General features: G+C 36.3%; 1 protein-coding gene across 2 annotated transcripts in view; it reads right to left on the reverse strand.

The window, feature by feature from the left end:
* The window catches only part of UCHL5 (ubiquitin C-terminal hydrolase L5), a 52,224-nt gene that overhangs the window by 20,084 nt on the left and 8,629 nt on the right, over positions 1-23,511 (reverse strand). For both annotated transcript variants that reach the window (XM_060091441.1, XM_060091442.1), the window contains exons 2-7: positions 23,312-23,375; positions 21,531-21,636; positions 7,797-7,922; positions 7,653-7,714; positions 7,450-7,580; positions 5,998-6,061 (exon numbers count right to left, since the gene is read on the reverse strand). In XM_060091441.1, coding sequence (XP_059947424.1) covers positions 5,998-6,061; positions 7,450-7,580; positions 7,653-7,714; positions 7,797-7,922; positions 21,531-21,636; positions 23,312-23,375 — 553 coding nt within the window. The remainder of the gene's footprint in view (positions 1-5,997; positions 6,062-7,449; positions 7,581-7,652; positions 7,715-7,796; positions 7,923-21,530; positions 21,637-23,311; positions 23,376-23,511) is intronic.

The raw sequence follows: 23,511 nt of genomic DNA on the forward strand, positions 1-23,511 counted from the left end.
TGACTGATGAATGGATAAAAAAGATGTTTTATACACACACACAATGGAATATTACTTAGCCATATAAAAGAAGGAAATCTTGCCATCTGCAACAACATGGATGAACCTAGAGGGTATTATGCTAAGTGAAATAAGTAAGACAGAGAAAAACAAATACTATATGATTTCACTATAAAAAACAAAACAAATATAACCAAACAGAAACAAACTCAAACAAATTCAGATATAGAGAACAAACTACTAGTTGAGTGGGGAATTGGCAGGGTAGGTGAAATAGGTGAAGGGGATTAAGAGGTATAAACTACCATTTATAAAATAAACAAACAGGGATGTAACATTTGGCACAAGGAATATAGTCAATAATATTGTTATAACTTTGTATGATGCATAATCTATAAAAATATGTTGTACACCTGAAACTAATACAGTATTGGAAGTCAACTATACTTCAATATAAATTTATTTATTAATACTTTTGTCTATAGACAGATAAATAAGCTTTCATATATGAAAGGAAAAAAATCAGCTAAATTTCATCAATCACAAATATATTATTAAATGTTTTAGTACCTCCTAGACATTTGAAATAACGTGTTTTCATCAGTTCTCATACTTTCACAGAAAATATGGTAACTATCAATTACCTTTTATCTCAATTAGAAAAAATAATTAAACTAAGACCTCACATTTGTTGAATTAATTTTACTGACATCTTGATGGTATTAACTATACTCCTTATTATATAATTTTTTCCAAATCATGATTTTGTTTCTATTCTTAACTAATATATGTTTTACATTTCACTTGTACTTTTATCATATACAAATATATAAATATTTATGTAATATGTTATAAATAATCTCTTGTAAAACTTTTTAATACTGTTTTATTTTCACTACTCTGATACCAATGAAACATCTTATAGCATAAGCTTGTTTATGGTAAGGATTGACATTGGAAAGATTATCCATAACATTATGTAAATGGCACTTAATCAGATGAAAACACGTAGAAAATGTAAGCCTGTTTTTGCATTAGTTCACCTGCAAGAGCTTCTCATAAATAGTTCTATTCACTGGAAAGAATATGGCCCAGTATAACTATAGCACTTTGAACTATGTAAAAATGCTGTTTTTAAAACTCTGCTTATGGGACTTCGATTTCCCTATTCCTCCCAGTAAAAAATAACAAACTAAAAAAATCTAGACATACATTTTTTAAAAAATGAAAAAAATTAAAATTCTGGAGTGAAGAGAAGGCAGACATGCTAGGGAACCAGGAGCCAAGAATGACAGTGGTGAAGTCTCTGGATAATCATTCTGCTGCATATGTCCTGGCCTTGGAGTTAAGGAAGCCATCAATTGAGAAATGCCAACAGGCACAGACAAAAAAGCACCAACAATAGTCTGCTCTTTCTATCCAAACAGGAAAGGGGCAACCTCATGAGACAAAAAACTTTGAGACAATAACCACTCTACCATACCCAAACACAACTGAAAAAACTGGCCCAAACCCTACCGGCCAGCAAAGGCTGGGTAGGGAGCCTGGACTTCCACCCCCACCAGGCTGTAATAGGCACCTGGGGTGGTGTCAGAAAAGGCTGTGTAGGGAGCTAGGACTTTCATCCCTGCAAACAGTAATGACGTCTATTTGCAGTGTCAGAGGAAATCAAGTGGGAAGCCAAATGCTAAGTCACTACCATCCAGGAGTAAAGAAGCCCCCCTCCCAACTTTGGTATCAGTGGAGCCATGTAGAGAGCAGTCACAAGGCACTGCTACTCCTCCCGGCCAGGGTAGTATCAGGGGAAGCCCTACGGGGGACCAGAACTCCCACCCCCTCCCCAGCAATAACAAGGAACCCCTTCCCACCTCAGGTGTCAATGAAAACAGAGTGGGGAACCTGGACTTCTACTTCCACCTGGAAGTAATGGGGTGGCATCCCTGATTTACCCTGCCAGAACGGTGCCCATAAAAACCAGCTAAAAGAGAAGTTTTAAATAAGATCCAGAGTCTTATAATATAGTACTGAAAATGCCCAGGTTTCAATCAATAATCACTTGTCCTATTAAAAATCATGAAAACCTCAATTTGAATGAGAGACATTCAACAGATAGAGCAATGATAGATGTCCAAATTAACTGACAGAGACTTTAAAACAGCCATCATAAAAATGATCCAATGAACAATTATGAACACACTGGAAACAAAAAATAGAAAGTCTCAGCAAAGAAATAGAAGATATAAAGAAGAAACAAATGGAAATTTTACAACTGAAATATAAAACAATAAAAAAGCTCAATGGGTGAGTTCAACAGCAGAATGGAGGAGACGGAGGAAAGAATCAGTAAACTGAAAAGTAGAACAGAAATTACCCAACTGAACAAAGAAAACAGACTAAGAAAAATAAAGAGAGTCCCAGGGACCTATGGGACTAAAGCAGGAGACATTTGTGTCATTGGAGTCCTGGAAGAAGTGAGAAAGAGGGTGAGATTGAAAAAGTTCTCCAAGTTATAATGGCTAAAAACTTCCCATATTTGACAAGACATAAATGCACAGATTCAAGAAGCTGAGCAAAATCCAAATAGAATAAATGCACAGAAATCCACACCAAGACACATCATACTCAAATATATGAAAACTAAAAACAAACCAAAAAAAAATGAATTTGAGACCAACAACAGGAGAAACACCACCATATCTATAGGGCAAAAACTGTTTGAACAACAGTGGATTTATCAGTAGAAACCATGGAGGCCAGAAGGGAGCGACATAACAATTTTCAGGTGCTAAAAGAAAAGACTATCAACCCGGAATTCTATACACAGTGAAAATAACCTTCAGAAATAAAAGGGAAATCAAGACATTCTTAAATGAAGAAAAACTAGGATTCTTTGACAGCAGAACTACCCTAAAGGAATGGCTAAACAAAGTTTTCTAAACAGACAGGAAATGATAAAGAATTGAGTTCTGGAACATGAAGAAGAAAGAACAATGGAAAAAGTAAAAATATGGGTAAATACATTTTCCTTCTCTTAAGTTTTTAAAATTATGCTTCATGGTTAAAACAAAAATTATAATACTGTCTGATGGAGTCCTAAATGTATGTAGAGGAATTATTTAAGACAATTATAACAATGGACAGTAAAAGTACATAAAGGAAGGTAAGATTTCCACACTTCACTCAAACTGGTAAAATGTTAACACCAGTAGATTGGGATAAGTTAGAGAAACCATTAGAAAAGCCATACAAGGAAATAAACTTAAAACCACTATAGATGTCTGGATAACTCACAGAAAAGCAGGAAAAGAGAAACAAACAAAAAAAAACAGAACAAAGAGAAAAAATTTAAATGGCAGATTTAAACCATAAGACATTAATAATTACATATTAAATATACATTTTATTTTATACGTAATTTTATAAATCCATTACATTCAATGTAAATGGTCTCAATCCACCCAGTAAGACAAAAAATGGCAGAGTGGACTAAAAAATATGATTCAATATATGCTGTCTATATGAAATTCACTTCAAATATAATGACATAGGTAGGTTCAAAGTAAAAGGATGGAAAAAATATATCATGCATATATGAATCAAGAAAAAGTAGAAGTGGTTATATTACTGTGAGATAAAGTAAACTTCAGAGCAAAGAAAATTACTAGAGAGAAACATTGCATAATGATAAAAAAGTCAATCCACTAAGAAGAAATAGTGATCATAAATGTTTATGCAACAAACAAGAGACCTGCAGAATATGTAAGGGAAAAACTGATAAAACTTAAATTAGAAATAGCCAAATTCAAAACTGTGCCTATTTGCAAACGACATGATCATCTATCAATATGCAGGAAATGTCAAGGAATTCACAAAACTTCTAAAGCTGGTGGGTGAGTTTAGCAAGGTTAAAGGATACAAGACAAAGAAAGAAAAAAATCAACTTTATTTCTACACACTAACAATGATCACATGGAACAAAAATGAAAATATAGTATCATTTGTAATCACTCAAAAGAATATGAAGTGCTTGGGTATAAATCTGACAAAATACATATGGAACTAGCATGCGGAAAACTACAAAATGCTGATGAAAGAAATTTAAAAAGGTCCAAGTAAATGGATAGACATACCATGTTCATGGATTGGAAAATCAATATAGTAAAAATGCCACTTCTCCTAAAACTGATGTTTGACACAATTCCTATCAAAATCCCAAAAAGAATTTTTGTAGGTACAAGATTATACTAAAATTTACATGGAGGGCAGAGTATCTACAATAGCTAAAACAATTCTGAAGAAAAAGAATAAAGTTGGGGGCATCAGTCTACCTCATTTCAAGACTTACAATTTAGCCACAGTCATCAAGACTCTGTAGTACTTGCAGACAGCAGACAAATAGATCAATGGAACAGAACAGTGAACCAGAAATAGACCCACACAAATATGCCCCACTGGATTTTTTTTACAAGGGTGCAGCAGCAGTTCAGAGGAGGAAGGATAGCCTTTTTAACAAACGGTGCTAGACCAATTGGACAAACAGAGGAAAAAAAAAAAAGAACCTTGACTTAACTTCACACCACACAAAAATTAACTCAAAATAGATCATAAACTTATATGTAAAATGTTATATAAACCTTTTAGAAAAAAAGGAGAAAATCTTTGGGATCTAGGGCTAGGCAAAGAATTCTTAGATTGGACAACAAAAATACAACTCACAGTGGGAAAGACTGACAAATTGGACTTCACTGGAATTAAGAGCTTTTGCTCTGTGAAAAACCACGTTGGGAGGAGGAGAGGATGGGCTATAGACTGGGAGAGAATATTTTCAGGCAACGTGTCTGACAAAGGACTAGTGATAGCTAGAGTATATAAAGAACTTCAAGGCTCAAGAGTCAAAAAAACAATCCAATTACAAAATAAACAAAAGGCATGATTTTCAACATTAGTCACTAGGGAAATGCAGATTAAAACCACAATGAAATATCACTATCCACCTATCAAAATGGCTAAGATAAAAAATTTTGACAAAATGCTAGCTAGCATGTGGAGAAACTGGATCACTCATACTACACTGCTGGTGGAAATGTAAAATAAAATAGTACAGCTACTCTGGAAGAGTTTGTCAATTTCTTTAAAAATTAAACATGTATTTACCATACAACTAGGTTATTTATCCCAGAGAAATGAAAACTTATATACACACAAAAATCTGTACACAAATGTTTATTGCAGCTTTATTCATAACAGCTAAAAACAGGAAACAATCCAGATGTCCTTCAATGGGTGAATGGGCAAAAAAATGGAATATCTATACCATAGACTACTACCCATCTATAGAAAAGAATGTACTATCGATATACTTAACAACCTGGATGAATGTCCAGAGAATTATGCTGAGTGAAAAAAGCCAATCCAAAAAGGTTAAATATTGTATGATTCCATTTATATAACATTCTTTAAATAACAAAAATTATAGAACTAGGGATTAAGGATGGGAGAGGGTGGGGTTGAGGGCAGTGGCTGTAGCTATAAAATGGCAACATGAAGAACCACTGTGATGATGGAATTATTCTGTATCTTGACTATATCAACATCAATAGCTGGCTGTGACATTGTACCATAGTCTTACAAGATGCTACTCCTGCAGGGTAAAGGGTACATAGGAGCTCTCTGTATTATTTTTATAACTTAATGTGAATATATAATTATCTCAAAATAAAAAGTTTAATTAAATAAAAAAGACAGATACTCCTAAAAACAAAACTCTACAAAATAACTGTACAAAATATCTAACTTAATGGAAATGTGCATGTTTAACTTCTATAAAGACAAGACGACTTACTACGATGTAGAATTTAGAGATTTTCCGAATAGATTTCCTGAACACATTAATCCAATCAAAAGTAGAAGCTCAATAAGTATTGCTAAAACAACGATAAAATAAAGGTTTAAAAACGAGAACATTAGTTATGCCAGTAAGATTAGCTGAGCATTTACTTTTGTATCCTTTTTTCTATGACTGGCCTCACTGCGCTGATCCAATCATCTTGATTGCATGCACCTAGGAAGAAATGTAAAAGCATTTATGTCAAATAAAATCAACATTAATATTATTTCAAAAGTTTGGTCCAAAATATTTTTATTAATATTTTGACAAATTCAGGATAGTAAAAAACCTTTTAGCATAACTATGTTAAGCTCCAACTCTTACTTTCTTAGTAATGGTAAGGGGAAAGAGTATTATCATAATTTGCATTTCCACATTGTTGCGTCACTTAGTGGTGCTAAACAAATGTTTGAGAAAATAATGAACTAGGGAATTATTTCATTAAAACTCACGACTCTGTGAGATACGGATAACTACCTTCATTTTACAGACGATGAGACAGAGGGCTAAAAAAAACCAGCTCACGTATTAGTGACAAAATAAAGATTCAATCCTCTTCTGACTCCCCACCATCATAACTACAGAAAAAAAATGAAATCCACACACAATGCAAAACCAATTTTACCCAGTTTTTTAATCCTCTTTTTTACCTAAATTTTAGTATAGCCACCAGTTGTACAGCAAAACTGGCTGTTCTGTTTTATATTTTACTTCCTTTATAACTCATGGATCTAATGAATAGAGAATGGCTGACCAGATAGAAGCCAAGAAAAAAAAAATGCAGTGATCAGATCAACCCCCAAACCAGAGAAAATCAGCTTCTATAGAATTAAAAGAACATTCTATTAATTTTCTTTAAGAAACATAGAAAAATAAATATTTTTAAACATGCAAATCTGCATTAGATGAAGTATTAGCTCTAGACATGGGCATGGTCAATAAGAACAAGCAAAATGAAAGTGTTATTTTTTTTTTAATCTGAAAGTATAAAGTTTTATGGACAGCAGATAACATTAGATTCCATTAAAACAGGTTACACTGCACTTAAACCTAATTTTAAGAAAAAGAAAAAGAAAACTTAATGAGGTAAAAATAAGGAGTTAAAATTATTTTGTGGGAATCTATTAGTTCATTACTAGATCAGAACCACCTCAACCTCAATAACCATTTATCATTAGCTCAAGGTAGGAGATGGGGTGGGATCAGGACAAATCCACACTTTGGCACAAAGGACAGCACATTAATGCACTAGTTACATAGAAAAAAGTAGTTTTTAAAAGTTAACTGAAAAATTAAAAATAAATTATGTAATCTATGGGTTAAAAAAACTTTTCTTGTAGGAAAAAAACTAAAGGTCCCAATGCAACTACAGTAGTCAACATGTCCTAACTCCTGTTACTTAATTTCATAAAGTACTGAAGAGCTTAAAGCCTGCATGGCATCACACCTCACAGTCACCTCCCCTTTCTAAACTTAAGCAGGACTAGGGCTAAGCCAAAGGTGAACATCCAATCTTTTTTTCCTTATCAAAAGTGAAATACCAGGAATAGTAACCACATTACCTAAATCAATCGGTCCTTCTCTTAATCCATCTAATTCATACAGTCTTCCATTAACAGGAACATAACTGACAAAGTGAAAAGCATCTTCTTCTTTTGCTGATGTCTTTGCGTCAAATTCAAACATTTGCTGTCTACAACGAAGAAAAAACAGTGAGGGACAAAAAAACAGAGACAGTATTTATTTCACATAAAGTTATCTTTACCTGGCGAAACTGTTGTGTACTTGTCGAATCACATCCGAATTACTCAGTGCCAAACCTTTCATCTGAAATAAGTTTTAAGAATAGCCTATTAAAATAAGAACCACCACAAACAGGGCATTTTAGGAATAATACGACTGTACTCACAGCTGCATCAAAGCTTTGTGAAAATTCTTTAAATTCTGATAATGTGTCTCCTAAATGGACATCTTGATGGGTACAGTTCAATAACACACTTACTATGGCTTGAGTAGCACAAGCATTATTAATTACCTATAAAATATGAAAGCAAAAATATTATCAATTTGTTAAAAAAAATAGCTTTTAACTGGTGATGATGACCCCCAAAATATGAAAAAAAGTTTCCAAATTTTATTTCATATAGTCTTAGCATAAACATAATAAACATGATCAATTCCCAATCTAATTTATTTTCAGGAATTTGCTGCAATTCTGGAGCTGAAGATTCTAGGAAATCGAATGAACTCATGATGAACTCATATCAGTGAAAACCAATCCAGTTAGGGTAACAAAGCCAATCTTTCCTGGTCTAAAACATATATCTAATTAAATCAAAAGAGCTTGTCCTTCCCTCTTATTCACTTCCTCCTATGCTCATTTCTACCTATAAAAATTCAACCCATATTTCAGTATCCAACGCAAGCTCCAGCTCACCGATGTGGCTCTTAAAGAACTTATCCAACAACTCATATTACTTTCTTCCCTCATTTGAATTCCTAAAAACGTGTATATACTGTCTACATATTTTTCAATTCAATCTTTATAGTGCTGTCATCTAGCTATTAACTGTTTATTTAACAAGTTATGTGGACCTTGCATTCTAGTGAGAGGAGAGAACATTTAGATAGCACTTACTATGTGTGGGTAATTTTCTAGGCACTTCACATGTATTAATACTTTTAATCCTGTCAATCAACAGCCTATGAAGAAGGAGTAATATTATTATCCTCATTTTACATTTGTGGAAGCTGAGGCACAAAGAGGTTAAGTAGCTTGCCCAAAGGGCACAGAGCTAAGCAAGAGGCAGGTGATTTGGTTCTAGAATTTTGTGTACTTAGCCACAACATGAGGCTGGCTCTGTACACGTATGTGGTCTCTCCAACAAGATTATAACCTACTTATGGACAAGGGCTCTGCCACACTCCCTACAGCACCTACACAGGGCTGAGATCACAGAGGTGGAAAGAGCTTCAGATGATCACTTCGAACACCAGCAAGGTTAACTGTAGAGTTAAATTAAACTTGATAAATGATTTTTTACAATATAGTTTAGTCCTATTGCTATATTTCATTACAATATTATAATTAAGTACCATTTTCCAAAAATGCTAATTCACTTATGATCTTACAATTTGGTAAATTATTTCTATCTTGCCTGATTTCAAAAGAAAATTTTTCCATTATCTTCCCTCATTAACTCTTATACTCCTGTACTTTTTTTTGCCAGACTTTTGAAGTCTTGTGAGTACCCACCAGTTCTTACATTTTTGACTGCAGTATGTTTGAGGAGTTCCTTGATAAGGCTGCTTTCTCCATTAGAGAACACTGTCTTACTCCCAATTCTCAAACAGTGATACCACCACATTCTTGTAATTCCTCTTACAGTATTTTGTACTCAAAACTATCTTATGATTGATGATTAAGGAAAAGTAACAGGAGATCTAGAATCCAATTAACATTGCTGCTGATTTCTTTTAATATGTATTCTGAGTCACAGTTCTTTAGTAAATAAACTTGGATGAAAATTTTTAATGATTAAAGGAGACATCATAAAGGTCGTTAACTAAAACAAGACTTAGTGCTCCCTTATCTTGGGCCAAAATTATCTGGAGATGGGTTGGTAGAAGCGAAGTTAGCAGAAGTTAAAATTTATACTCATTCACACATCCTTTCAAAATGATGACACATTAAAGATATAATATGTACCCAATTCTAGGCTAGATGCTGAGGCTATGGCAGAGAATACTATCAAACATTCCTATGATCTAAGGACTTCAAGTCTGTAACCTATCACTTTAGGAATTTTTTTTTTCAAACTCATCAAATTGTACACACTAAACATGTGCAGTTTTTTGTACACCGATTGTATTTCAATAAACTTGTTTTTTTTTTAAAGGAAAAAAGAAAAAAATCTCGTGGTTACTGATACTTCTCTTCCGGTGTTAATAAGGGTTTACACTGTCCATGATTTATTACAGCTCATTTTGCATATGTGTGAAGAACAGTCATTATGGTGTGCATCAGTGTAAACATACCTCTTCAGGTTTTTAAATGAGTTAAGTGCCACCAAGTGGTTATGTTATAAATAGCACAGTGGTCCCCTTATCCTTGGGGGATATCTTCCAAGACCCCCAATGGATGCCTCAAACATGAATATTACCAACCCCTATATATATCATGTTTTTTCCTATACTAACAGGCTGGTAGCACACATGAGGGACAAAGGGATGCATCCCACGTGGGACAGTGAAGGACAGAATGAGATTTCATCACACTATTCAGAACGGCACACAATTTAAAACTTAGGGTTTATTTCTGGAATTTTCTATTTAATATTTCAGCCAGAGTTGACTGAAACCATGGAAAGTAAAACAGCAGGTAAGGGGGGAATACCGCACAGAATTACCAAAAAAAAAAAAAAAAAAAAAAACTTAAGACATTAAAAAGTGCACAGCCATTCATTCGTTCAAATATTTATTACTGAGAACTCACTGTGTGCTAGACATTGTGATAAATGCTGAATACACAGTGAACAAGAGACATGTGGTCCTTGTCCTCGTGAAACACTTAAAAACCACCTTATATACATCCATTTGGGAGAATTTTAACTTCATCTTTCTTCACAAAAAATTATTGCAGTATAAATGATATATATAGTCCCCAACGAGAAGGGGGCGAACAAGGAACAAATTGAGACGAGATGTTCAAGAGACAATGAGCACACTGGTATGTACTAGTGTGCTTGTAATCAGAGTCATTGGTTACCTCGTAAATCAGTGCCTTTAAGCAATTAGGAGTTCATGCTAGGAGTAAGAGATTTTTAATAGGAAATAACAGTAAATACAGTGATTCAGAAAGTTCAGTTTAAGACAATTTACAGGAGAGATTGAAGGTGGCTAAAAACAAACAAGATCCCACTGGGTAGCTACTCTAATGCTAGCATGAAATAATAAAGGGCAATAGATTAATGGAGCAGGATCCATTAAAAGCAGGGTCACCCAAATATGCGAGTCAGAATTCTAGGAGTCAGGAATATAACTAAAAATAAAATCAGATTAAAAAGAATAAGGGGAGGGCTTCCCTGGTGGCGCAGTGGTTGAGAGTCAGCCTGCCGATGCAGGGGACATGGGTTCGTGCCCCGGTCAGGGAAGATCCCACGTGTCGCAGAGCGGCTGCGCCCGTCAGCCATGGCCGCTGAGCCTGCGTGTCCGGAGCCTGTGCCCCGCAGCGGAAGAGGCCACAACAGTGAGAGGCCCGCGTACCACAAAAAAAATAAAAAATAAAAAAATTTAAAAAAATAAAAAAAAAGAATAAGGGGATAGTAATAACAACCATATTAAACAATTTTGTAAATTTAAGCTCAAATGCAGAAATTAAAAAAAAAAATCTTACCAGAACTAAGTCAAGAAAAAATAAGTAGCCCAAATAAGTCTTTTAACTATTAAATTGAAGTGGTAGTTAAAAATATACTCACAGGGGCTTCCCTGGTGGCGCAGTGGTTGAGAGTCTGCCTGCTAATGCAGGGGACACGGGTTCGAGCCCTGGTCTGGGAGGATCCCACATGCTGTGGAGCAACTAGGCCCGTGAGCCACAACTACTGAGCCTGCGCTCTAGAGCCCGCGAGCCACAACTACTGAGCCTGCGCTCTGGAGCCTGCGAGCCACAATTACTGAGCCTGTGCGTCTGGAGTCTGTGCTCCGCAACAAGAGAGGCCGTGATAGTGAGAGGCCCGCGCACCGTGATGAAGAGTGGCCCCCGCTTGCCACAACTGGAGAAAGCCCTCGCACAGAAACGAAGACCCAACACAGCAAAGATAAATAAATTAATAAACTCCTACCCCCAACATCTTAAAAAAAAAATATATATATATATATATATATATACTCACAAAGGGCTTCCCTGGTGGCGCAGTGGTTGAGAGTCCGCCTGCTGATTCAGGGGACACAGGTTCGTGCCCCGGTCTGGAAAGACCCCGCGTGCCGCGGAGCGGCTGGGCCCGTGGGCCATGGCCGCTGAGCCTGCGCATCTGGAGCCTGTGCTCCACAACGGGAGAGGCCACAACAGTGAGAGGCCCGCGTATCACACACAAAAAAAATATACATATATATATACATATATATATATATATATATATATGTATATATATACTCACAAAGAAAATACCAGGCACAGATGGTTTTATAGGCCAATTCTATCAAAATTTGAAGAAACAGACCATCTAAATTTTAGATGGTCTAAATTGTCCAAATTCTTCAGGACAGTAAGAAAAAGAGGAAATTCCAACTCAATTCATGAAGCAAGCACAACCCTAATACTAAAACTATTCAAAGCCATCACAAGAAAGGAAAATTAAGGCCATTTCATTCATATAGATGTAAAAATTCTAAACAAATATTACTGAATTAAATTCAACAGTGCATAAAAAGAGAATATGGGCTTACCTCAGATATGGAAGAATGACCAACTGGGCTTATCTCAGATATGGAAGAATGATTTAATATTAGAAAAATTCATAAACATAACTAACCATATTAACCTATTAAGAGGGAAAATAAACATGATCATCTCAATAGATGCAGAAAAGCATTTGAAAAAACTTAATCCTTCCATAATAAGGACACTTGCTAAATTATTAAAAGAATGTCCTTACCTGAACATTAAGAAAAAACAATCTGAAATGGGAAATGGGAAAAGCATTCCCTTTAAAATCACAATGATTTTACTGGAGGTATTAACCAGTCAATAAGATAAGAAAAATAAATTAGAGACATAAGGATTCAAAATGAGGAGACAAAACTGCTTTGTTTGACGTAGTAATTTAGATAGAACCCCCCCCAAACCAACAAATAACAGAGATAATAGAGGTTAGCAAGATGGCTAAATATAATATTAAGACATAAGAATGAATTACATTTTTTATACCAGCAACAAACACCTAGAAAATGTAACTGAAGAAAAGATGATTTATAATTATAACAAAGAGATCAAGGAATTAAGATAAATCTAATAAAAGATGTAAAACCTCTATAGAGAAAATTATGCAACATACTAAAGATAATAAAAGCATATCTAAAAATAAATAGATAAATAAAAGCAGATCTAAATAGAGATACATACTACATTCATGACTTAGTATCATGAAGATATAAATTCTCCCCAAATTGATACATATATTCAATGCTATTCCAGTCAAAATTCCAAAATAATTTTTCATACAACTTGATAAGATGACGTTGAAATTTATATGAAGAACATAGGGTCAAGAATAGCAAGGATATTTTTGAAAAAGAGGAGGGAGAAGAGACATGACCTATTAGATATAAGAACTTACGAAGAAGTGAAAGGAATTAAGACAGTGTGGTATTGGCAGAGAGACAGACAAAATGATCAGTAGAGTCCAGAAAACACACACACACACACACACACACACACACACACACACACACACACGGAACTATGGTATACAACAGAGGTGGCATGTCCAATAAATAGGGAAAATAATGGATGTTCAATAAATGATGTTAGAAAAAAAGGGTGATCCACATGGAAAAAGATAAAATTGAACCCCTGCCTCAAATAATATACCAAAATCCAACTCCCAATGAATTATGGACATAGATATCAAAAATTAAAATTTAAATGCATAGGTAAATATCTTTTACAAATGCAGATAGATAACGATTTCTTAAGACGCAAAAAAGCATTGGCTCTAAAATACAAAATTCGGGCTTCCCTGGTGGCGCAGTGGTTAAGAATCTGCCTGCCAATGCAGGGGACACGGGTTCGAGCCCTGGTCTGGGAAGATCCCACATGCTATGGAGCAACTAAGCCCGTGTGCCACAGCTACTGAGCCTGCGCTCTAGAGCCCACGAGCCACAACTACTGAAGCCTGCGCACCTAGAGCCCGTGCTCTGCAACAAGAGAAGCCACTGCAATGAGAAGCCTGTGCACTGCAACAAAGAGTAGCCCCCACTCACAGCAACTAGAGAAAGCCAGCGCACAGCAATGAAGACCCAACGCAGCCAAAAATAATACATAATAAAATAAAATTATAAAAATAAATAAATAAAATAACAAAACACAAAATTCTATTCATCAAAAGACACCCAGAAAAGGTAAAACAATAGGTGCCAACTTGGAGAAGCAGTATCATGAAGATATAAACAACGCCTACAAATCAAAAAGTATAGTTAGTCCTACCGAAAAATAATTTAAGAATTTCATAGAAGAAACACATATGGCCACTAAGTACATCAACACCCTTTCAACATGATTAATGCCCAGGGAGATGTAAACCAAGACCATAATGAAGTACCATTTTAGAATGAGCTGGCTGGCAAAAATCAAAAAGGCCTCTGGCGCAGTGGTTGAGAATCTGCCTGCCAATGCAGGGGACATGGGTTTGAGCCCTGGTCTGGGAAGATCCCACATGCTGCAGAGCAACTAAGTCCGTGCGCCACAACTATTGAGCCTGCGCTCTAGAGCCCGCAAACCACAACTACTGAGCCTGCAAGCCACAACTACTGAAGCCCACGTGCCTAGAGAGCCCATGCTCCAGAACAAGAGAGGCCACCGCAATGAAGAGCAGCCCCGACTCGCCACAACTAGAGAAAGCCCGCACGCAGCAACGAAGACCCAACAACGAAGACCCAATGCAGCCATAAATAAATAAATAAATTTATTTATTTATTTAAAAAAAAAAAAAGGCCTGACAATACTACATATTGGAGTATGTGGCTACACAGTAACTCAGGTATTGCTAGTAGGGGTGTAAACTGGAGTATCTACTTCCGAAAGCACTTTGATATTTCCTCCTAAAGTTACATTTACGTATCAGAAGAAGCACTGTTGTACTTCTACATATGTACCAGGAGAAATTTGCAGAAATACAACAGGAGACATATAAAAATGTATGTAGCCACACAGTTTACAGTAATGCAAATGAAAACTCAAATGCCAATCTACAAAGAGTAAACACTTACTCTTCATGCACATTCGTGCAATTATTATTGTACAGCATGCAAAATAAGTTAACTATTATGATAAACAACTAGTGGATAAATCTTAAAATATTAAGTCAAAAAAGTTAGTCTCCCAAAACTACAAAGAGCATGATACTTTTTATCAAGTTAAAATTTTATATACACACAGCCCTTTTAGGATTAGAAAAAATACAGAAAGTGGAAAGCAAGGAAACGATATACAGAATTCCACATGCAGGTTCCTTGGATGAAGGGAGGGAGGATGAGAGCTATGTGGGACAATGCGTGGGACACAAGGAAATGACAGATGACGTTTGTCTAGGCGGTGAGTTCTTAGGTGCTTACTACATTACTTAGTCACCAAATAAGTAAACAAAGAAATACAAGGAGGACGTGAGCGTGTGTCATCAGTCAAGAATTCTCATAATTCCATGCTGTGTACCTGAAGATCAATTTTTCAAAAAGGAAAAAAGAAAGACACACTCATCATCACGGACTGATCTGTCCCCTTCCTTCATCACGTCTGATCATTACACGCTAAAGGTGCTACTTACTCTACCTCCTGAGTATTAATCACATCTGTTCACATCTATCAGTACTAACAGTCTTTTACCTGCTTTTGCATGGACTTCTACAAAAGCCTCCTAACTGATATGTAGTATCATAATCTGCACCACTCCCTCCTCCTCAAACACATTCCCCACACTGTAGCCAAAGTGATCTCTTCTAGATGAAAATCTGATCATGTCACCCTTCTTAAAACACCTCAATAACCTTCTACTGCTCTTAGGATACAGACAAAAGGCTCAAGCATGCCCTGCCTCTGTCCACATCTTGGCAGGAAGTGGAGAGTTATTCTCTAATATCCACCTTCTCCCTCTTCCAGATGGACAGAGGACCCAACTTTTATCTGGGTCCATGTCCACCTGGCATGAGGACAGCTTCCCCCTCTGCTGCTAAGTACAGCCATGTGACTGAGTTCCAGACAAAGAGAAGAAAGCATGTAACGTGAGCAAGTTCTAGAAAACGTCCGTAAAAAGAGAGGAGTGTGTTGTCTGCTTCTACTGTCTTGAATGTGGAATTGAGATAGAACGGCTGAAACTCCAACAATCATCTCAGACCATGAAGTAACCTTTGGAATAGAAAGCACACACAAAGGAACAGAACAAAAGAGCCTGCCATCTTGACGTGCTCCACGGAGAATAAGAGAAAAACACGTGTTTCTTATAAACCATTGTTTCTCTATACCTAATCGTACTGAGCCCTGACTACCACACTGCTTGCTCAGCTTCATCATCTCATACCACCCTGCCTGTGCCGTCTCTAGTCCAGCTACACTGGCCTTCCTGTAATAGTACATTTTACTAGCCTTGCTCCCTTTTACTATAAAGCTGTTAGTAATCTGGGATGATCCTCAACCCCTTTCCCCCAGGTAATACCTACTTAACCTTTAGATTTCAGCTGAAATGTCACTTCCTCAGAGAAGCTTTCTCAGATCTCCCTGAAGAGGTCAGTCTCATTTTTGTGTGTGCAGTGAAGAATCTAGTCTTGCCCTAAGAGAGGCCTGGCCTTTGCTCTTGGCTCCTGGGAGGTGATCTCTAAGCTCTTGAGAAGCCATGCCTCACTGAAGTGTCTTCGTTTACCTGGGGGCTGTGGGCCACACAGAGAGTCTCACGGTGTGACTTTGGGTGGGCTCTGTGTCGACAGTATCATCTCAGCCTCCAGGGTGGCTGGAGACTGAGGGCCAATAGAAACTCGATACCAAGGATCGGCTGAGATGGCCTGAGTGGCAGCACTCTGCACACCGTCACACATTACCGCCAGTCAAGTTACAGCGCTGGCTTTGACTCCCCGGGCGAAGACCACAAGCAGCTTTCCTGGACTCCGCCCTGCGTGTCTCTTCCCTTGGCTGAATTTAATCTGTGTCCTTTCACTGTAATGAACTGTGTGACTATCACAGATTTTGGTGAGGTCTATGAGTTTTTCTAACAAATTACAGAACCTGAGGGTGGTCTTGGGGGACTCCCCAAACTTGCAAGTATCAGAAGTGAGGGTGGCTTGTGGTACCCAAAACTCTAGTTGGTGTCCGAAGGGAGGGTAGTCTTAATAGATTATTTTTGAACTTCACAATACGGTTCTCATTTCACTCCATGCGGCACTTATTGCCACTGTAATTTTGTATTTCACTGATTAATACCAATCTCCTCCACTAAGCTCTGAACACCCTTGAGGAGAGACCTCCTGACTGTTTATCATTCCCCGAGCACCTGGCACAGTGTCTGACACATGGCAGACACTCAATCATTCTTTCCTGAAAGACTGAACAGGTGGAGTCACACAAACCTAGTACCAATGACCTAAAGCAATAAATCAGACAGACCTTAGCTTTCTCATCAGTGAAAAAGTAACAAGACAACAATGTTTTGCAGAGAAGCATTACCAAAAGGGTCATTCCTGGATCCTTATACACAAATTGTAACTACTAGAAGACACCTTTTCTAGATATTTTGTTAATCAATGATCCACACATATGCACACTTCCAGTTAGAGCATATGATTAGCATAAGACAGGCAGTATTACCTCTCTAAAATGATGCAATTCCATCCATAAATACCAAAACTATGTATTTAGTTAATCTGTATGACATTATCACAAATAAATATAATTTTAATTAAATGTTTTAAATATCTGAAAATATTCCTCAGAGTCCAGAGACCCTGGATTGGAAATACTTACTATAAGCTCTTGAAGCCTAGAACCAAGGATTATATATTTATGTAACATATACTATAAAATTTCTAGCATAGGCTCATAGGAGGCATACACTAAAAAGACTGATAGATATTATTGTTGAATTACTGATCAGTTTAATAGAAACTGTTGGCATAATATAGTATAAAAAATACAATATAATTGGGAAATCACTAATCTGGCATATTAATAAACATGGCAGGAATAATGTAATACAAATAAAACATTAAATTATAGTAAGGTAGAAATGTAATACAGAACTAGAAAAGTATCAAGGGACTCTAGAAATTATAAATTCATACTCCAGTATCATTTTCTTTTCTTTGTAGAGTACTTTCTTATACCTTAAAAATACCTAGGCCTCTATAAGTCAGTCATTGTTAGTGTCTTAGTGAATCCTAGTGTTCTTTAACTGTAATATTCTTTCTACATTTATCAGATACCTACTATGTGTCAGGGATTATACATGAAAACTCCTGGGTTTACAATTTAGTATGGAAGAAATATAATTAAATACACACACAAATATATATGGAAAAAATCTTGAAAAATATAAACTGTTTTAAGTGGTTATCTCTGAAGCAGGGATTATAATGGACTTGTATTTTCTACATTGTACATTTATAATGCTTACATTTTATATCATGGGTATAGATTCTTATATACCTTTAAAAAACTGTCTTTAAGAGGAGAAAAATCACCTGAAGGACCAAACTATCTGTCCCCTACTTATTCTCTACTACCTAGATCTTGAAAATCAAACAGTGATTATAATTATTATAGTACAATGATAAATATTACAATTTATAAATGGATTATTTGTGTTACAGAAATAATTGGAATCTCAAAATGTTCATCATTAAGAAATTTAGTTAAATAAATTACAGGACGCTTATACTAAGAATACTTTTAAAAGAGGTGGTGTTGTGATAAGGTTAAGTGTATGGACTTCAAGGCAACAGTGCCTGGGTTTGCACCCAGCTCTCCCACTGCCTAGCTACATAACTTGGGCAAGTTTCTTAACCTCTCTGGGACTCAGTTTCCACATCTGTGAAATGACGAGGAACCTGTAAAACCACATAGGGTCATTGTGAGGGTCAGTTACTACAAATAAATTAATACTAAAAAATAATACATATAAAAGTACCTTATAAGCCTTCAATATGTTAGCTAATACTGTTATGTGCACTGAAAGTCAAACTTTTATCATTAAGTGAAGAAAGATGCAAAATATTTTGCACAACAGTCCAACTTCAGTAAAAAAAAAAAAAAAAAAAGATAAAAAAATGTGTTAACAAATGAATAGAAAATGTGGGAGGCAGTATGGCAGGTGGAACCACCAATCTGGGCTTTAGACCTGGGTTTAAATTCTGGATCCACCATGTACTAGCCGTGTGACCTCAGGCAAGTAAGTTAATTTTTCTAGGCCTCAATTTCTTCATCTGTGAAATGAGGGTAACATCTCATAGGGCTGTTGCAAGGGTTAAATAAATAATATATCTAAAGCACAATATCTGGCACACAACAAACATGGTAAATGTGGGCTGTTGTTGGTACTGCTATGGTGATAGTTGTTACCAATAAGACGACACATGCCTGCCTTATCCACCATTACATCCCTAGGACCTAAAACAATGCCCAGCACAAAGGAGGTGCTCAACAACTACTCGTTGATTAAATGAATGAGTCAAACTCTTAGAAGGGGTTAGTAGACATGGGTGTGGGAGCACAGGGATGTTCACTCATCACTATATATTTCTGTAACTTTAGATACTTTAAGTACACAATGATAGGGCTTCCCTGGTGGCGCAGTGGTTGAGAGTCCGCCTGCCTAATGCAGGGGACACGGGTTCGTGCCCCGGTCCGGGAAGATCCCACATGCCACGGAGCGACTGGGCCTGTGAGCCATGGCCGCTGAGCCTGCGCATCCGGAGCCTGTGCTCCGCAACGGGAGAGGCCACAACAGTGAGAGGCCCGCATACCGCAAAAAAAAAAAAAAAAGTACACAATGATAATGTTTTCCTAACCCTTGAAGTAAAGCAAAAAAACTCTAATTTCTCTAAAAACACTCAATTTTTAAAAGTTGGGGGGAAAATGGAAAGAAGTAATAAAATAAGAGAAAAAGGAAAAACAAGTTACTAAGTGGAATAGTAAACGTTTGATTTAAAGGGCAGTAATGAGAATTAGCAGTTTTATTGTTTCCACCTCCCTAAAGGTTAATGAGATTATCTTAAGCAATTTTTTGAGTCTCAGAAATAAGTGCAATTTTCAAACAAATGCGATCATATTTAGCTTAGATTTTATACATTGATCAAACATCTTTCATCATTCTCTTTTTCAGCTTTTCCAAACAATGGACTCCAAAATATGGAGGCATCTAATAATGTTGGTTAAACATTTCACTGTATACTCCAGAACAGCAGTTCTCAAAGTGGGGTCTATGTAACCCTGGGAATTCCTAAGACCCTTTTCAAGGGGTTTGTGAGCTCAAAATTGTTTCCATAATAATTCCAAAACAGTTTTTGCTTTTTTCCCCTGCTTTCTTATTTACACTGTAGCACAACGGCAATCGAGGGTAAAACTGCTGGTATTTTAGCATATACCTAGGCAGTGGCATTAAACTGTTTCACTGACACACATGAGTAATTTAAAAAATTAACAAAACAAAAACCAGTTTTAGTGAAGAATGACTTTGATAAAGCAGTAAAATTTTTATTACATTTTGACCTCAGAGTACAAGTGGTTGAGCGAAACAGGTGGTACAAATAAAGCACTTCAGCTGCAAACCAGAACATGCCAGTTGATTCCATGAAAGGCATTCCATGAACTGTCAACTAGGTTGGCTGCTTTTTTCTTAGAACATCATTTTTTACTTGAAAGGACATACAGCAGACAAATACGGTTGTTCAGACGGTATCTGGCAGATATATTCTTGAAAATGAGTGAAATGAGTCTGTCACTTCAAGGAAAACATCTGATAGTATTTGTTGCCCTTCATAAGGTTTGAATTCTCAAGTGAAAATTAGAATTTTGTAAGATTCAGATCCATAGATCCACCACTGTGAGTTTAAAAGTTTCAGGATACCTATCAATTCTCCTAATGATACAGATGCTGATATTAACAAATGTGACTTGTTGATAACATATATAATCATGTGTCAACATATAGAAAATCTGCCTAAGTCGGTAAACTTTCAAAATGACCAATGCATAATGTTATAAGATCCTCCAAGAGTAAAAGATCCTTTTGAAGAGCAAGATAAACCAAAGGATTTTTATATATCAAAGTACAAAGTGCATTAATATGATCTCAGATTTCACACTGCAACCAATCTTTAGGAGAGGAACATTTCTGGAGTTTTGATATAATATCAAAGAATATCCATAATTTCCTGGAAAAGAAATTAACATACTTCTCCCTCTCCACTACACATATGTGTGAGACTAAATCATATACTTCAACCAAAAACAAAACAAAATGAAAACACTGCAACAGACTGAATAAAGAAGCTGATAGGAGAATCCAGCTGTGTGCTTAATATTAAGCCAGACATTAAAGATATTTACAAAAATGTAAAATAATGCACTCACTACTCTTTTGCTTTGGTAAAGATATTTACGTTTCATTAAAAAAATACATTATCATTAACATGTAGTGAATTTATTGTTACTTTTAAAGCAATTAATAAATATTTTAAATGTCTCAGTTTTAATGTCTAAATGATAAATACTAATAAATATAACCCATATAAACAGAAGGTCTTTGGGGATCTCAATAATTTTTAAGAATGTGAAGGAGTCCTAGGACCAAGAAGTTTGAGAACTGCTACACTAGAGACACAGGTGGAAGAGTGCTGTTTGTAAAGAGGGTTGCTCTTGAGACTCCACAGTATCCAAGGACCATACCTGCTTGGCAAAAAAAATCGTGTCAAGTCTGGAGTCCTGAACTACAGAGCCTGCTGGTTCTTCTCCTGGCTGCCACTTGAAAAGAAAAATCAACCCATGAACTGGCCTACAAAACAAAAAAATACGAATTAGTGACACCAAACCTTGCTTCTTTTAACACACTGTCAATATGTTAAGTTTTGGTCATTTACTTAACAAATACAATGCAAATGAAGTAAATTTGAGAAATTTTTTAAAGATTTCTATTGCTGTTCATAGTTACTAGAATGTTGCCCAAGACACGGCTAACAAAATTTTTTAAAAATACATCAATTAAAATGGAATTACAATGAAAGGAATAATCTCAAATCTGTGCATTATTCAATTCTACCTTATATTACCTCACTTAAAAACAGAAAGAACATAGCAAAACTAGAAGAAGCTGTTAACCCTAGACTGAATTCTGATATACATGTTCACATAGGATGTTTACAGATAAATGGCTGCTAGCATAAATACTATGAAATATAGGATGTCGCCTTCATATAATTATTGGATGTATGAGCAACCATCACACTACAGTATGACTGGATGTTGCATCTCACACATAATGAAATCACCACCTCCCCAAAGGAAGGGTTGTTGCCCACAAACCGTTAAATCACCACTTTAGGATTCTCTCCAGTCTATCTTTCACCACTGCCTTCCATGCAACAAAAATCTTTCCTATTGCTTAAAGGCAGGTCAAATGATGCACCTTTAATTAAACTTCCCTGATCATACAGCCAGAATTTCTCTCTTATTCCATCTAAAATGACTACTCACTTTGTGGGGAAGAAGAAAATAGGGGGGAGGGAACTGTCTCCTTACTATAAAAAACATATCCCTACAGTCCCCATTCCAGGACCTAAGAATGCTCCCCACAGTGAAAACTCCTTAGCCCTCCACTTGCAATCCAGGGTCAATGCCTGGAGGTTGGGGGTTAAGGAAAGGCCCAGAGAAATCAGAAGGACAGAGTAAGAGGAAGGTACTTCCTGGCATCAACATTTGGAATCTGAACTGTAACCTCCCCAAGAAGCAATGTAATAATGTATAAAAAAATGTTCTGGGACTTCCCTGGTGGCGCAGTGGTTGAGAGTCCGCCGGCCAATGCAGCGGACATGGGTTCAAGCCCTGGTCCGGGAAGATCCCACATGCCGCGGAGCAACTAAGTCCGTGCGCCACAACTACTGAGCCTGCGCTCAAGAGCCCATGAGCCACAACTACTGAACCCACGCACCTAGAGACCGTGCTCTGCAACGAGAAGCCACCGCAATAAGAAGCCCGCGCACCGCAACGAAGGGTGGCCCCCGCTCACCGCAACTAGAGAAAGCCTGCGTGCAGCATGAAGACCCAACACAGCCAAAAGTAAATTATTTTTTTTAAGTTCTGAATTACTATTAATATACATTATCTGTTAAATATAGTTTTGTAGACTGGCCTATTATTCATGTGTTTTATATTAAAATGTGTTCCATGTTCTAACAGTATTGATCTATAACTGAAAGTTGTAAAAAAATCAACTTATCAGTACTTTGTTGATATGGAATTACAGAGACTTAGTTTTGAATCCCTTGCAAATTACTTATCTATGAGCCTCAGGTTCTTGGTTATAAAATGGGAATAATACCTACCTCACACAATTGAAAAAAATCTTAAAGGAGATAATGTGTTCAGCCTAAGGTAACCCAAGTAAAATAAACTCATGAAACTTTGCTTAAGTATAGACATATTACTTTTAACGTAAGTAAAAACATACTTACTTTAATTTTTCAAAATTCTCAGGCTCTAAACTCCATATTTCTTCTACTTGGGCTCCTCGGCAACCTGAAATAAGAAATTATTTCTTCAGAAGACAAAATAACTCAGTTTTTTTCCTTCACCATTAAATAAAATATTAACTGAAAGAAAAGCACATTTGGGGGCAATAAGACATGACAAATTAAAATGGTAAAACTGATAA

The sequence above is a fragment of the Mesoplodon densirostris genome, chromosome 2 (genome assembly GCF_025265405.1).
Source record: "Mesoplodon densirostris isolate mMesDen1 chromosome 2, mMesDen1 primary haplotype, whole genome shotgun sequence".
Classification (NCBI taxonomy): Eukaryota; Metazoa; Chordata; class Mammalia; order Artiodactyla; family Ziphiidae; genus Mesoplodon; species Mesoplodon densirostris.